Genomic DNA, 15,833 nt, shown 5'->3' with positions numbered 1-15,833 from the left:
TGATTATTCAATGCTTTGCAGTCCTTTGGGAAGAAAAGAGATAAAATTTTAAGTCTATTCCATTCAAAAGCAGCCACTTATATATGACATTGGAAGAAGGTTATCATTATTCATGACCATGACCTAATCGTTCAACATTTCAGTATCTTAACTCATAACTCATCAAATTTTTCAATGAGTCGCCTTTATTTTTCACCACACGGATTTTTTCAGTCGGGAGCCAGGTAGTCATGTAGTCATGATTCAATGACTAGTAAATTATATAGTGAATGAAACTGAACAACCGACGGTTAACTGCGGTGTCATCGCTAAGATGTGAGTCGTAGTCAAATAGTTACGGTTGATTAAAGTAGTCACAAAAGTTCAAATAATAATACATTAAAATTCCAACATTTTTTTTTCGAAGTGCTAAGTACAATATACAATAATAGAAAGAGAGAAAAAGAAATTCTACAATGTGTGACAAGAGCCCTTTCCACCATTAGTAGACATATCCCAAGATTTTACCTGAGACGTGCTTTCTTCTTGCTTCTTCATGATCCATGATACCTGCAGAAGTAGTCAAGATCACGTAACCGAATTGACGGGCTGGCAGCAAATTAGCAGTCCACTTCTCCATGTCCCCAATCTTAACGTTGAAACGTGGTGAGATGACACCGCATTTGTTGAGACGGCCATTTAGTTGAACCACTAATTTACCGGATCTGTGATCATCGATTAGTTCGAATTCACCGATGTAACCTTTTTTTCATCTGTTAGTAAAAAAAATCAATTGACAAGAAAAAGATTGTTGAGGAAGTGACATAACGGTATGAGCATAGCATTTTATTTCAATTGAAAAATTCTCATACCATCTATGGTGACTCCTCAGTTGCTTTTCCGGACACTTAAAAGACAGTAGGCGACTATTAGTGGTAATAAGTCTTACCATCCGACAAACCATCCAGTTATCAGTCCGGGTATCAAACTTGAGTTTCAAGTATACATACCATGCTTTTGAATAACCTGTAGAAATTTAATGACGACCTTAGAAGATGGTCTCACCAAAACTTGACGCTTACCAGTTTTTTCAGCGTTGGTAATTGATTTTAGAGCATCAGCTAAAACAGAAGTACGAGTCATCTGTTAAGATAGAGGGTTAGTACTTTGAGAGTTATAGAATCACAGGTATCCCCTCCACAAGGAAGGGAGCTGTGATCCGAAGTAATAGCCGGTAAGGTATCAGAGTCTGTAACGTGGTAAGAGTCGTGTTCACCAAAACACGAGGAACCACTTACCGATGGTACAACAGAATATTACCAATCGTCACAGTTACATCTGATTCTTCCGACCCACCCTCACTTGACAAGAGGACATACTATATGATATATTCAATTTGTATGAGAGTCTGTGTGGATGTGTTTTTCTTGTAAGTAGTGAGTAGTAGTAAAAGTTGTTAAAAAATTTTTCATTTGGCCTTTATAACAAGACAGTGAACAGATCACGTGCATTGGGTCCTGACGGAATCATTAAAAATCGTAACTAAATTAAATATGGAGAAATAAAATCGAATTTCTCATGAGATATGGAACAGTTCACTGGGTGGTGGTAGTCTTACTTTAAATCCCCTCGACGTTGGCCACGATACAGAAGTTTCCATGGTAGGTGACGTGGTGGAAGTAGTGTTACTGGCAAATGGGGCTGCTATTGGAGCTTGTGGCACGTACTCAGCATGATCGTATGCATAGGAACCTGGTCTCATTTGCAAAGGCGGTAGTATAATGCTAGAGCCACTATGAGATCGTGTTCTTTTTGGTTTTTCATCGGCTGCTGAACATGCAGATGTAGGTGATAATAGCCACACGGGAGAAGGGCTACTACTACTTTGACTCTTCCGAGGTAGTGGTGATCCTTGTACGGCTACCATCAAGGGTACTCTCACATCGGAATCAATAGATGGTAAATTAGCTAGTACTAATGCCACCCCATGTAAATATGAGATAATGCCACTCTGTAAATCCATAAATGATAGCCTCTCCTTGCTGTCTGCACGTCTCTGCAAAATGTAAATCAAATTTTGTACATTTTCGTTATCAGTCATTACGTTAGGGTCCATTTCTTCTGCAAACCTCAATAGGAAAAGCGTCACATCTGCGATTAGCGCCACACGGCGGGATCCAATTTCATGATCCATGGCAACAAGCACGGGTAAGACGATTTTCATCAACTTTTCATCAATACAATCCCTTTGGATTCTTGTCTGGGGTCCTCTCACGTAACAATTTCTAAACCATCCCATTCGAGATGACGTATGAAATCCACTTGGTTCAAGCCCCTTAACGAACTCAAACCATGCTGTTTCCAACAGTAACCAGTGGCTCTGTGAAACCACCAAATGACCACCATTGTTACCACTGTTATTGCGAGAAAACAGTTCAACTGCTCGATCCAAAGGAGTCGTATTGTAACCAAGAATCCAGTTACAAAAGATTGCCTCTGCGACTGTACTTCCAGCTTCTTCCAAAGTAATTAGGCAATCTTTCAAAGTCTTTCCCAAGGTCAATTCTTGTCTTTCGAACCATGCATAAAGGATTGGAGTTAATTCAGTTTGGGTTTCAGCAAATCTCATTAAAATTACCCATTGATGGAAAACTGTCCATTTTTCAGGAAAATGTTCATGTCCTGGACTATCGACCATTACTGCGTAACATGTATGCTGGTAAACAGAGAAAACATCTGCAAAATTTGGTTTAATACCAAAATCTAATAGAGCAAACACTAGAACGTTTAATGACAGATACCTATCGCTAGTTGACGTTTTCAGGCATGAACTCCATCCTACTTGCCATAAGTCAGCGGCACAACCCTCACCAGATGCACATGCCCCTAGCGCCGCTACGGCTAATATCAGTGGTGAAGATGTGCATAAGCGTACAAACTGCTGAGCACGGGCAGAGGAAGCCAGTGGGCCCGAAATTTGTGCTGCGACCTGCGCGGCAAATTGTGAGTGCATCCTCCTCTCTACACACCTTACACCGCAGTCAAACATCTTGCCAGCGGCTTCCGCCCCTAAGTTCGATTCAGGTAAAAACCCGCCAATTAGACGTGAAAGAATTTCCGCCTTCTCACCTCTGAGACCACTTCCTTCACGTTTCGTAACTTTAATCATTGAATTAACCAGCAACTCTACAATAAGATCACTTTTATTACCACCTTCCTCCATACCTTTCTTCATAAGTAATAACTCTCTATGGACTGTTCTTATGTGTCTCTGTAATAAATCTCTTCTCACAAATGCATGTCTGCAAACTTTACATTCAAATGGTTTCATACCAGTATGCGACCTTTCATGTCTAGCTCTGTGCTCCGAGCGTGAGAACGCCTTGGAACAGAACGAACAAACGTACTTCCGCTGTTGTGATGGCATAGAGGCATAAGATAGTTTGTAGGAATTCAAATGATCCCAGAAAATCACTAAATGTAATGAAGATTAATGGAAAAGGAATACTAAATAAGAGAAATATTTTGAACTCACCTCCAACAGATTGTTTTTCTATATATGTATGTCAGTCATGTCGTCATTCGAATCGAGTGCAGAGCATCTATCCAATAACCCCTGGGGGACAATCCCGCCGCATGGTAAATTATCGGAAACATTTGAAGTGGAGAAAGGTGGAGCACGCATGTACAACAGGAACGCGTTCGTCCGGACTCCGGTTTCCGCATGTGCTACGAACGAGGGGTCAACTCCGAATTCGGGTGACTAATGGGCGAATTACCTGATTGGATACCTGATTGGAGAAAAAATGCAGAGAAAAGCTGCGATTCAAATCACATTCCCCTCACCTCATCCAAACCTTCTTTTCTCTTCCTTCCCCTCCTATTGCTCCAATTCCCTTTGATCTGTACCAGCCTAGCCCCACGCCCACGGGTTAATGCACAATGACGTTTTTCGAAATGCAGAGATCTGGACTGTTATAAGAGAAATCACCGTACGAAATGCAGACCTCCTCAGACCCCGCAGTAGCTGGGGTTTGCGTAATAGCAACAAGTTTTATTATTGACATTCTTGCCATTGTTATTACTGCATGAACCGGACTTGGCGGGAGGTTCGGCGAACATTGCTTAGTGCGGGGGTTAATATGCTCGTCTCCGACGACCCCTTGCCTGTTCAGGCATTAATTGTAATTGATTAGCTGTTGGGAATAGAGAGGAGGAGGGGAAAGAAGAACTAATCCCGTCTTTTTTTTTTTTTTTTTTTTTTTTTTTTTTTTTTTTTTTTTTTCAGTTGGACAATACGGTATGCGATTAAAATGCCGTGGGGTAAGAGAATAATTAGAAAATAGGGCTTGAGGAAAAAAAAGCAATGAGCCCTACAAGAAGAGATGGGTTTGCGCAATGGACGTTTTAGGGTCGTTCATGTTTCTCATTTCCTCAAAAGCAAAATATTCGATTTTTCTTTTCTTTTGCAAATTACGGCGGCTAAAATCAAGGGTCGACATTAGGAAGGGGTACGAAACAGAGGCATAGAACCTTCTCACTTTCAAGGTAAAAGTGATCGGCAAGTTCATCTTGGTTACGATTATAGCTCGCTCTCTCGGAAAAACGGAGTTCCGAAGTGGAAGATTTTTTAATAATAGATACTTAGGTGCGGCGCTAGCATCTTGAAATGTGTTTTTTCCGCTCGCTTTTTTTTTCTTTTCAAAGCAGAAGCAAACTACAATGTTCCTTCCTGCCTTTCTGCATATACAATGCTTCTGCCGGTACAGATATATGCGATGACGAATTTGGATGGACTCCCTAAGGAAATCTGGATAGAGATCTCAGGATGGTTGGGACCTTCAGACATTCTACAACTTCGTCTTTGTAATAGATCTCTTTGTAAAAAACTGAGCTCACGGGCTATTTGGAGGCCTCGTTGTTATGAGAAATGGCTTACACATTTACAGCACGATCCATTTTGCATTGAGTTAAAACCAAAGGATCACACTTGGTTTTACCACTATCGTTTTAGAAATCACATTGAATCGCGTATTTCGAAAGAAATATTAAATGCATTGGCGTCATCAGAACCGTACCACGAGTTATTCCCAAGATTTGTGCATTATAAACCTTCTCATGTTATTCCACTTTTACATGGTGTTTTGAAAAATGGATGTTTAGACGGCGCAGCTGATAAAGGCACAGGTATGGATATCGTAACCATTTGTCACCATTTACTCATGTGTATGAGACATAAACATGTCTACGAATTAATTGGTCAAAACGAAATGGAATACGTTCACGATGCGGAACTGATGATTTTTCTCAGATTATCAGCAATGGATTCTTCATTTGATCTTTTATTACATCATAGAGACAGGGTTCTCAGAAGGGTACATTCGCTAGTGAAATTAGAATGGGACGAATTTATTAAGTTGCCGGCAACTATTAGAATTGATAGACTGGTTGGGTATTTGATGCAGGCATTAAACCACAATAAACCTTGGCCGGTAGGAGGTCCCGGTCAACTGTACTTGGAGGATTTCATCTTGTTAAGGGTATATGCAGGTGAAACACAGGGACATCCTTTACTAATACTGGCTATTGTACAAACGTTGGCATCTTTTTATGGCGTAGAAACTGCATTATGTGGATCTTATCTGATTATACGTGATCCTAAATTGAGAGCCGGCGAGACTTATTTAACAATTTCTGCAGAAGGGAATCCCAAGATTTTCACTAAAAAAAGGTTGGTGCAAAGTCTGACAAGAATACTAAATACAAGTGAAGGGATTGTGGTTAACCAAATTTTACCATCCATATTACAGCCATTAGCTTATAAAGAACTGGTTTCCACCATCTTCAGAGAGTTATTACCACTGTACAACAAGTCCAAATGGTCAGCAGCACCTCTACCGAAAAATCCACCGTTGTACAAACAATTATACCCTCATAGTAGACAACCAATGTCGGCAGAAATTGTTCACTATTTCACGTGTGTTTACAAGGCCTACGAAATGCAGTCACGCATTGAAATGCGAATTTCCTCTCTTTATGCAGTTGCATTCAAGGAAGTGTTCAGGTTGGTTTCGAGGTTGTACCCAGGTGATTATTCGTATGCGGCCAAACTATTGCATGGTCGTGGCGTTGACTTCGGTGAGCACCTTTTGAAATATGATGAATGGATTTTCCAACTGCATAGCATTGCCATTGAATCCTCGGATGAATTAGGTACTTTTGTCTCCTCTACAAGAGATTCATACCCAATGTGTGTCGTCGGAGTTCGTACTTTTAATAATGGTAATGTCTACTACACATTGATGAATTATTGCGGTGAGTTCTTCGTTGAATTAAGCAATAATTTACAAGAATACGACGCTAAGGGAAACCAAGAGGTTATATTGGAGTTTTTAGAGACATCTGGATTTTCGGATTTGGGATTAGTATTTTCGCAACTAGATAGAAATGATTGGAAGTTGATACCCAACGAAAGAATTAAAAAGCTATTGCTATAATAATGAACCTTATTCTTGTAATTAAATTTGTAATTTTTATGCTCTAACGAATTTCCTTTTCATATGATCTTGTATACGGAGTTATTCATTCACTAGGCGAATTAAATTTCAACTTAGATATTCGACATCCTTAAGTATTTAGTAATCCTTAAAGGATTGAAAAGGATGTCAAAAGATCTATTTTTGACATAGATCATCAATCATGTTTAGAGTTCAGAATTTGTTTAAGTTGTCGAATAAGAATGTATTTGCCCGTGGGTTTAGCTCCAAAGTGATTGGTATTGACTTGGGGACTACCAATAGTGCAGTGGCATATATCCGTGATTCTAACGATAGAAGATCGGCTACTATTATTGAAAACGATGAAGGTCAGAGAACTACTCCATCTGTAGTGGCTTTTGATAAATATGGGAAAGCTCTTGTCGGTGCTGCTGCAAAGAGACAAGCTGCTATCAATCCAGAAAACACTTTTTATTCTACTAAAAGACTAATTGGGCGTCATTTTGAGGACGAAGATATTCAAAAGGATGCCAAGAGTTTACCCTATAGAGTCGTTAAGAATGAACCTAATGGACAGGCCTATGTGAGTACCACTGCAGGCGATGTAAAATCTGCAGGCGAAATTGGTTCCGCAATTTTGAAGTATCTAAAGGGTACAGCTGAAAACTATCTGAGTGAAGATATTGACAAAGCTGTCATTACCGTTCCTGCATATTTTAACGATTCTCAAAGACAGGCAACTAAGGATGCCGGACGATTGGCAGGTTTGAAAGTTCTTAGAGTTATCAATGAACCTACGGCAGCTGCTTTAAGTTTTGGTCTTGATGACGCTAAGAATGAAGGTATTATTGCAGTTTACGATTTAGGTGGTGGTACTTTCGATATCTCTCTACTAGATATTGAAGATGGTGTATTTGAAGTGAGAGCTACTAATGGTGATACACATCTAGGTGGTGAGGATTTTGACAATGTGGTATCCAAACACATTATAGACTCGTTTGTGAAATCTAACCCAGGTGAAGATCGTGAAGCTATATTCCGTAACAGAGAGATGATGCAAAGAGTTAGAGAAGCTGCCGAAAAGGCAAAGATTGCTCTTTCTCGTGTTAAAGAGTACACCATTGAGATTCCTTTCTTCCAAGGAAATAAGCATGTGTATTTGACCATGACAGAGGAGGAATTAGATAATATGACATTGCATTTGATCAATCGTACAATAGAACCTGTAAAGAAAGTACTCAAAGATGCTGACATCGAAGCCGAGGATGTGGATGATTTACTTCTTGTGGGAGGTATGACTAGAATGCCTAAAATAAGAAATGTGGTTCGTGATATATTTGGTAAAGAACCTAATACGACTGTTAATCCTGACGAAACCGTTGCATTAGGTGCTGCCATTCAAGGTGGTGTTCTCTCTGGTGAAATTAAAAATGTCTTATTATTGGATGTGACACCATTGACATTGGGTATTGAAACATATGGTGGTGTGTTTTCTCCTTTAATCCCTCGTAATACAACCGTCCCTGTGACAAAAACTGAAATGTTTAGTACAGGTGTTGATGGTCAAACTGGTGTTGATATCAAAGTTTATCAAGGTGAAAGAGGTTTAGTTCGTGATAATAAAAACATTGGTGACTTCACACTAACGGGTATTCCACCACAGCCAAAGGGTGTTCCACAAATAGCTGTCACCTTTGACATCGATGCAGATGGTATTATTAACGTCTCTGCAAGTGAAAAGAGTACAGGACAAGAGAAATCGATTACAGTCATTGCCAACAGTGGTCTTACTGAGGAAGATATTCAAAGAATCGTAAAAGAAGCCAACGCTAACAAAGAAAGAGATAGTAAGTTGAAACAACGTCTCGAAGTGATAGCAAGATCAGATGTTATGATCGCAGATACTGAAAACGCATTCGAAAAATTTAAGGATATTCTATCGCTTGATGAGTCCTATCCACAAGTCTGTAGCGATTTGAAAGAAATCCGTTCATTTGTCGACGAATACAAGAATAACGAAACTGATTTTAGCCTTGATCTGGAGAAGTTGAAGGCAGTTTCAGACGGAATCCAAATGAGAGCACTTCAATTGTTCCAGACTGCTTCCAAAATACAGGCAGAATTGAGGAAAAAGCAACAACATTGAAATAATCAAAATTCTTTTTTACATTATAATTCGTATATATCCGTGTATATTCACAAAGTTTTATTCATAAATCTTCTCTTAGTGAAAGCTAACCAAAATTTAGATGGATGATCCCTTGAGTCCCTGTAAAGTCTTTCCAAAAGTCTCATTGCTAATTCTTGACGAAATTGCTGGATATATGTCCTTAGTAACTCCATTGCATTATGATCCTGCACAGGCACTGAATAAACTGTGTTTAATGGGAAACCGGGTGTACCTGGAATGGTAAAGCTGTCCAATGCTACATTTGTTGCAATCTTAACAGCTTCATTATAGTTGGTATGAGGTCTTAAATGTGCTAGTACTTCGTTAACAAACAAAATTCCATAGATCAGAACCCTATCCGCAGGTGACTTGATTTCAAAATTCTTGAAAAAAGAATTGGCACGGAAAAGGTCTAGGCATTCATCTATAATATCATAATCAGAGTTGGCAGGAAATGCAGGACCTCTGTACTTCGTGTTCAGAGGTAGAATGACGAAATTACCGACCATACGGTCGTTTTGAGGATCTACTAGGAAAGTACTATGATAGGCCTTTTAGAAACCGGAGGAAATGGCATAGTTAGTATTAATGCATTAAGACACAAAAATATCATTAATCTGCAACTCACATACTGGCATCAATGGCTACTGAATTGCTTCTAAAATTTGTTTCTATCAATAATTTGAAAAGGGGTTCCATATGGTAATTGTAATATTCATTATGAAGCTTCGATGCTCCAGCAAAATATTACATATACGTACATAGTGATATGTTAATGCACTTGAAGAAAAAAAAGTATCAGTAAAGTCGGAATGTTGTCTTCACTACGAAATCAGACATATTCGGTAACCAGGAAACTGTAGAAGAAAGAAAGGAAAGTGTGTGGAGGAACTACTAGAATCCTCGGTGAGGTGTGAGATATTAGCAATTTTGAATTTGGTTCAATTGGGTGGCTCTTGCGTTCTAAGAATCGCATTACCTTTAGATTTTTTTGAATAAGGGCCCTTCGAAAAGAGAATAGCCTGATTTCCCAGTTTTCACCGATAATTGTAATAATAGTGATAATAAAACATTTGTTTTAGAGAGGTGGTGAACAACAGTGGTAATAACAGAGATAATAGATTAACATTTGTTTTAGCGGATAGCGTAGTGATGATTAACGGGACAAATATCCAAGATCGCTATTCGATATATTCTGAGATATTCGGTCTTGAGAGGCGTCAGAACTCATTGGAATACGATAATAACAGTAATGGGACATTTACACGTCATTCAGGATCGAGTTCGAGCACTTTGCCTGATAAGATTGAAGATATTCAAAGTTTAGGGGATGTTGTATCGGAGGAAGTAGCTAATGATTTGGTCTATGACAAGCAGGACACTCAAAAGGAAGATTATATTCTTTCTGAAAGAACTCACATGAGAAACGTTTCGGATACAACGAGTCTAATGAGTAAAGACAGTACTCCTCATAACAGTCCGGCGAAAATTGGAATGTCATCGCCACCAGCAACAGTGGGGTTTAAAAATAATAGCAGTAATTTTGGCCGTGATCCTCCCCAACGACAACATATACCTTATCCGCCAACTCCGACAGCAACTGACGATGATGATAATGGATTTACATCACCACCATCAGCTACCTTAGCACATGAGCATCCCTTGACACATGATCATACTAATCATAATACTAATCCGTATGTGTCTACTGCCGACGGTGGTGTTATTGATGCTATACCAGGGTCTTCTCTTCCTCCCGCTGCATCTGAACCCGATCCTTTGGATGTAACACACATGGCACCGGCGGTACCTCGAATGATTTCTGTACCACCGCGGGGACCATCTGTAGCTCCAGCAGTACCAGCATCTACTACCTCAGGAGCATTCCATCCTCCTCCTGTTACTACAACTGGTACTGCTCCGAGTAGTGCTGATGTGATACCTCAGAGATCAAAGAGTGAATTTGCCCCCAGAAGGACACCATCATTACCACAATTAGCCATTGCAGGTCTTAAAAAACAAGCTAGTTTCTCTATGTCTAATAGTGGTACACCTACTCAGACGAAGAAATCACCTTTACAAGGATTTGGTCTTTTTTCAAGACCTAATTCAAAGGAGCTGCATGATAATTTACAAAATCAATTTTCCAACCAGCATTCTCATTCGAGTCACAATAATAATCAATCGGGTGGTCCAAGGTCAATGTCATTGAATTCGTCCACTCTCAAAAATTTTGCATCTTCCATACAATCAAAAACTAGTAGCGGCAGAAAGGTACCTCAAAAATATGATAATGCTACAAACCCATTTTTAGAACACCATGGACATCATAACTTTAATTTTTATGGTGGTGGCACTCATGCAAGTACAAGCACGTTAGGTCATAATTCAACGGGCAATCAATACGGTCAGTCGTCCATGGGATTGGGGTTAAAGACAAGAAATTCTTCAAACTCTTTAGCCTCTAAAAGATTTGCATCTACTTCGAGTAATACTCTCATACAGGATCGCCGTAGCAGTGGGTCTTTGCCATCTTCAAGACCTCTATTGAGTGCTTCCACAAAGAGACCTCAAGTGTATCCAGCATTGTTATCAAGAGTAGCAACTAAATTCAAGGCGACTATTCAAACTGACGCTCATAAAAAAGATGGGCTAATCTACAGAGACGCATTTACAGGTCAACAAGCTGTAGATGCCATATGTACCATCATTCGAACTTCTGATCGTAACTTGGCATTATTACTGGGGAGATCATTAGATGCTCAAAAACTATTTCACGATGTGGTTTATGAGCATAGGTTACGAGATTCACCTCATGAAGTTTACGAATTTACCGATTCCTCAAGAGTTATTGGTACAGGAACCACTGGAATGGTGGCACATGATCCAATGATGATGCTTCCGAGCTCTTCAAGTCAAGGTGTTAATCCAATGGCCTCTACTTCAACAATTGTCACCTCTGGTTCAACTTCATCCATTGGTAGTGGTAATGATCAGGCAAGCACAAGTACATTAACGAATTACGGTGGTAGCAATGGTAGTAGCAGTGCTCGTGCTGGTAGAGATAGTAAACATCAAGATCCAGCCACTATGCATTCTGTTAATGGTGTATTTACACTTTTGACTGAATGTTATTCGCCAACATGTACGAGAGATGAATTATGTTATTCCATCTCATGTCCGCGTAGACTTGAACAACAGGCAAGATTGAATTTGAAACCTAATGGTGGATTGAAACGCAACATTTCAATGGCGTTAGATGATGATGAGGAGGAGAAACCATCGTGGACAAGTTCAGTGTCTAGGGAAATTGTGGAAAAGCTTTCTAAAAGAGAGATCAAGAGGCAAGAAGCAATTTATGAAGTTTTCATTACAGAGAAAAATTTCGTGAAATCCTTAGAAATTACTAGAGACACGTTTATGAAGACATTAGCAGAAACTAACATTATTCCAGCTGACATTAGGAAAAACTTCATCAAGCACGTTTTTGCCCATATTAATGACATGTACTCTGTGAATCGGAGATTCTTAGAGGCAATTTCTGATAGACAAAAAGCATCACCTGTGGTTAGGGGAGTTGGTGATATTATGCTTCGATTTATCCCATTTTTCGAACCATTTGTTTCCTATGTGGCCTCGAGACCTTATGCGAAATATTTGATTGAAACTCAAAGATCAGTCAATCCCTATTTTGCAAGATTCGACGATGATATGATGAGTTCTTCATTGCGTCATGGTATTGACTCTTTTCTTTCACAGGGTGTTTCGAGACCAGGTCGTTACATGTTGTTAGTTAGAGAAATAATCAAATCATCTGATCAAGAGAATGATAAAAGAGATTTAGAAGACTTGAATAAAGCCATGGATGCATTAAAGGACTTCATGAAAAGAATTGATAGAGCCAGTGGTGTAGCCCAAGATAGGCATGACGTTAAATTATTGAAACAAAAGATTCTATTCAAAAATGAATACGTTAATTTAGGATTAAACGATGAAAAACGTAAGATTAAGCATGAAGGTATACTTTCAAGAAAGGAATTGACGAAGTCTGATGGGACTGTGGTAGGTGATATTCAATTTTACCTATTGGATAACATGTTATTATTCCTCAAGGCCAAATCGGTTAACAAATGGCATCAACAAAAAGTTTTCCAAAGACCGATACCATTACCATTATTATTCGCATGTCCGGGGGAAGATATGCCTTCATTAAGAAAATTTATTGGACATAGCCCAGATTGTTTTGGATCTGTTCTCCAACCAGATTTTGCTATGAATAATCCAAAGAATGCGGTAACCTTTTTATACTATGGTGCTAAACAAAGGTATCAGGTTACATTGTATGCAGCACAACTAGCAGGTTTACAAACCCTTTTGGAAAAAATTAAACAGGAACAACAAAGGATTATCAATGAAACTGAAATGTTTAATGTCACCAAAATTAGTGATAGATTTTTTGATTACACTAACAAGATTAACAGTGTTGCTTCGTGTGACGGTGGTAGAAAGCTTTTGATTGCAACTAACTCTGGTCTATATGTGAGTAACATCAGAAGACAGAGGAGTAATGATTCTGAAAAGAAATCCACGTATTTTTCTACACCGGTGCAACTAGTTCAAAGGAGTAACATTAATCAAATTACGGTACTTGAAGAATTTCAGTCCATTCTAGTACTTGTGGATAAAAAATTGTACAGTTGTCCAATGGCTATATTAAAGATGGAAGGTAACGGAACCGTTTACTTTAAGAAACATAGTAAAGAATTGGTCAATCATGTTAATTTTTTCTCCGATGGTGATTGTTCCGGTAAAAGGTTAATCGTCACTGCACATTCTTCGTCGCATTCAATTAAATTCTTCGAACATGATCATCCTTTACTATCAGAAAGCGGAAGTGGTGGCAGTAGTGGTAAGAAGAGTCTCAAGAAAAAAATTACAGAAGTAGTATTTGATAGTGAACCGGTATCAATATCATTTCTCAAGGATTATCTATGCATTGGTTGTAAGAAGGGTTTCCAAATTGTTAGTGTTTCACAAAATGCTCACGAGCCCTTATTGGATCCTGCTGATACTTCATTAGACTTTGCCCTAAGAGATACATTAAAACCAATGGCAATTTATCGTGTTGGTAACATGTTTTTATTGTGTTACGCTGAATTTGCATTTTTCGTTAATAATCAAGGTTGGAGGAAAAAAGATTCCCACATCATTCATTGGGAAGGTGAACCGCAAAAATTTGCCATTTGGTATCCTTACATCTTAGCATTTGACAATAACTTCATTGAAATTAGAAAAATCGATACCGGTGAATTAGTGAGCTCAGTCCTAGGTGAGAAAATTCGTTTACTGCAGACAAGCTCACAAGAAATATTATATGTCTATGAGGATTCAAGAGGTTACGACACTGTAGCATCATTAGATTTCTGGGGTTAGAATAAAATAAAAAAATAAATAAAATAAGATAATAATAGAATTAAAATATATTGGGGGGAAACTGATAAAATATAGCATTGTCATTTAGCATGTAAGTAAGCAGACATTGAAAAATGTTTGTTTTTCTTTTACAGTATAACGCGCGACCACTAACGCGAAAGGGAAACAGTAAATTCCTTTGAGAGAAAGCTTGAAAAAAAATTTTCGGGTTTATAAGGGAGATATAACGAACTGAAGTTTACACGTCGTTTTATTCTTCTCAATCTCATTCTTGAGTTGCCCAATACACAGTTAAAAGAAGAAAACATGGCAGAAGTTGTTGAGACTGCTGTTGAACAAGCAGTTGGTGATGTTGCTGAACAATTTTTAGCGAGCGATGCTTTTGCAAACGTCGTTCAAGAGACTTCTTGGGTTAGATTCCACGTTCCAAGTATCCAGTACCCATTTGGATTAGAATTATGGCCAATTTTCTCCAAAGGTTTTGAAAAGGTCGTCGGTTATCCAGCCGAAAACTTCAGATACATCGAAGGTAAGACCTTTATGGCTAACGGTTGGAAGGCAATGGGAGTGATTGCCCTTTATATCACCGTTATCAGTAGTGGACAATGGATTTTGAGAAAGACAAACGCACGTCCATTGAAATTGCACCTTTTGACCTCAATCCACAATGTGCTTTTAACAGTGATGTCATTGGTCTTGTTATTGTTACTAGCTGAACAATTAACCCCAATGATCTACGAACACGGTTTGTTCTATGCTATTTGTAATGAGGAAGCATTTGCACCAAAATTGGTCACATTGTACTATCTAAACTATTTGACCAAGTTCATTGAATTGTTGGATACCGTTTTCCTAATTTTGAAGCGTAAGAACTTGTTATTTTTACACGTCTACCATCACAGTGCGACTGCCTTGTTGTGTTTCACTCAATTGGCTGGTCAAACAAGTATTGAATGGGTACCAATCACATTAAATCTAGCAGTCCATGTGTTGATGTATTGGTATTACTTCTTGTCATCCCAAGGTATCCGTGTCACCTGGAAACAATGGGTTACCAAGTTCCAAATTATTCAATTTGTTATTGATGTTGGTTTTGTCTATTTTGCAACCTACACCTTTTATGCCGAGAAATTCTTCAAGAATACTCTACCACACTGGGGTACCTGTCATGGTACCCAAGCTGCGGCTGCATACGGTTATTTGATTTTGACTTCATACTTGGTTCTGTTCATTTCTTTCTACATCCAATCTTACAAGGTTAAGAAGGACAAGGCAGAAAAGAAGAAGGCCAACGCCTCAAGAAAGGAGAACTGAACGACAAGAGGAACCCTTTACGTATTACGTATACATGCGTTACATGCATAAAGATGTATAGCATATACAAGTGTTACTAACGTTATTATTATTATTATTATTATTATTCATATTATTATGCATATTATGCTCAAGCACCCTGTACGGCCGCAGGCCGCGGGCGCCGTGGAACGTCGGGACGGCCGTTCCACGCCCGTGGGACGCTAAAACCCGTTCTCGGCTCTAGCTCGGAACCGGCTGAACGAGAGGAATCGAGTCCCTATTTACCTTGCTCGAGAAACATCGCAAGCCAAGCAGCTTTTTTCTAGATGCGGCTTGCGCTATTTTTTTCGAGGGGCCGCACAGCCGTGTCTCTAGAGTAACAACCGACAGCTTGGCAAGGGGAGCCGCCGAGGAGGACAGGTGAGCAAGAAAACTCCAATATTACGTAGTAAGCAGCA

At 39.1% G+C, this 15,833-nt stretch overlaps 7 protein-coding genes across 7 annotated transcripts; 4 read left to right on the top strand and 3 right to left on the bottom strand.

Moving 5' to 3' along the window:
* Positions 1–481: 481 nt before the first annotated feature.
* RPS22B (40S ribosomal protein uS8) lies at positions 482–1,122 on the bottom strand (the record flags this gene model as incomplete). The annotated part of the gene is made up of 2 exons (XM_002495234.1): positions 482–741; positions 990–1,122. The coding sequence occupies 2 exons, from the start codon at positions 1,120–1,122 to the stop codon at positions 482–484; spliced, it is 393 nt and encodes a 130-aa protein (XP_002495279.1).
* A 433-nt stretch (positions 1,123–1,555) lies between these two features.
* ZYRO0B07568g (uncharacterized protein) lies at positions 1,556–3,406 on the bottom strand (the record flags this gene model as incomplete). Its single annotated transcript, XM_002495233.1, has 1 exon — positions 1,556–3,406. One exon carries the CDS (start codon positions 3,404–3,406, stop codon positions 1,556–1,558), a length of 1,851 nt encoding a protein of 616 aa, XP_002495278.1.
* A 1,324-nt stretch (positions 3,407–4,730) lies between these two features.
* Positions 4,731–6,476, top strand: MDM30 (SCF ubiquitin ligase complex subunit MDM30; the record flags this gene model as incomplete). Its single annotated transcript, XM_002495232.1, has 1 exon — positions 4,731–6,476. One exon carries the CDS (start codon positions 4,731–4,733, stop codon positions 6,474–6,476), a length of 1,746 nt encoding a protein of 581 aa, XP_002495277.1.
* Positions 6,477–6,678: 202 nt separating this feature from the next.
* Positions 6,679–8,622, top strand: SSQ1 (Hsp70 family ATPase SSQ1; the record flags this gene model as incomplete). Its single annotated transcript, XM_002495231.1, has 1 exon — positions 6,679–8,622. The coding sequence occupies one exon, from the start codon at positions 6,679–6,681 to the stop codon at positions 8,620–8,622; it is 1,944 nt and encodes a 647-aa protein (XP_002495276.1).
* A 50-nt stretch (positions 8,623–8,672) lies between these two features.
* ARC18 (Arc18p) lies at positions 8,673–9,155 on the bottom strand (the record flags this gene model as incomplete). The annotated part of the gene is made up of 1 exon (XM_002495230.1): positions 8,673–9,155. The coding sequence occupies one exon, from the start codon at positions 9,153–9,155 to the stop codon at positions 8,673–8,675; it is 483 nt and encodes a 160-aa protein (XP_002495275.1).
* Positions 9,156–9,798: 643 nt separating this feature from the next.
* Positions 9,799–14,079, top strand: ROM2 (Rho family guanine nucleotide exchange factor ROM2; the record flags this gene model as incomplete). The annotated part of the gene is made up of 1 exon (XM_002495229.1): positions 9,799–14,079. The coding sequence occupies one exon, from the start codon at positions 9,799–9,801 to the stop codon at positions 14,077–14,079; it is 4,281 nt and encodes a 1,426-aa protein (XP_002495274.1).
* Positions 14,080–14,385: 306 nt separating this feature from the next.
* ELO3 (fatty acid elongase ELO3) lies at positions 14,386–15,393 on the top strand (the record flags this gene model as incomplete). Its single annotated transcript, XM_002495228.1, has 1 exon — positions 14,386–15,393. The coding sequence occupies one exon, from the start codon at positions 14,386–14,388 to the stop codon at positions 15,391–15,393; it is 1,008 nt and encodes a 335-aa protein (XP_002495273.1).
* Between the last annotated feature and the right edge of the window lie 440 nt (positions 15,394–15,833).

This window comes from Zygosaccharomyces rouxii (genome assembly GCF_000026365.1).
Source record: "Zygosaccharomyces rouxii strain CBS732 chromosome B complete sequence".
NCBI lineage: Eukaryota > Fungi > Ascomycota > Saccharomycetes > Saccharomycetales > Saccharomycetaceae > Zygosaccharomyces > Zygosaccharomyces rouxii.
Note: the sequence above shows the minus strand (reverse complement) of the source record. Positions and strands in the feature narration are given on the sequence as shown.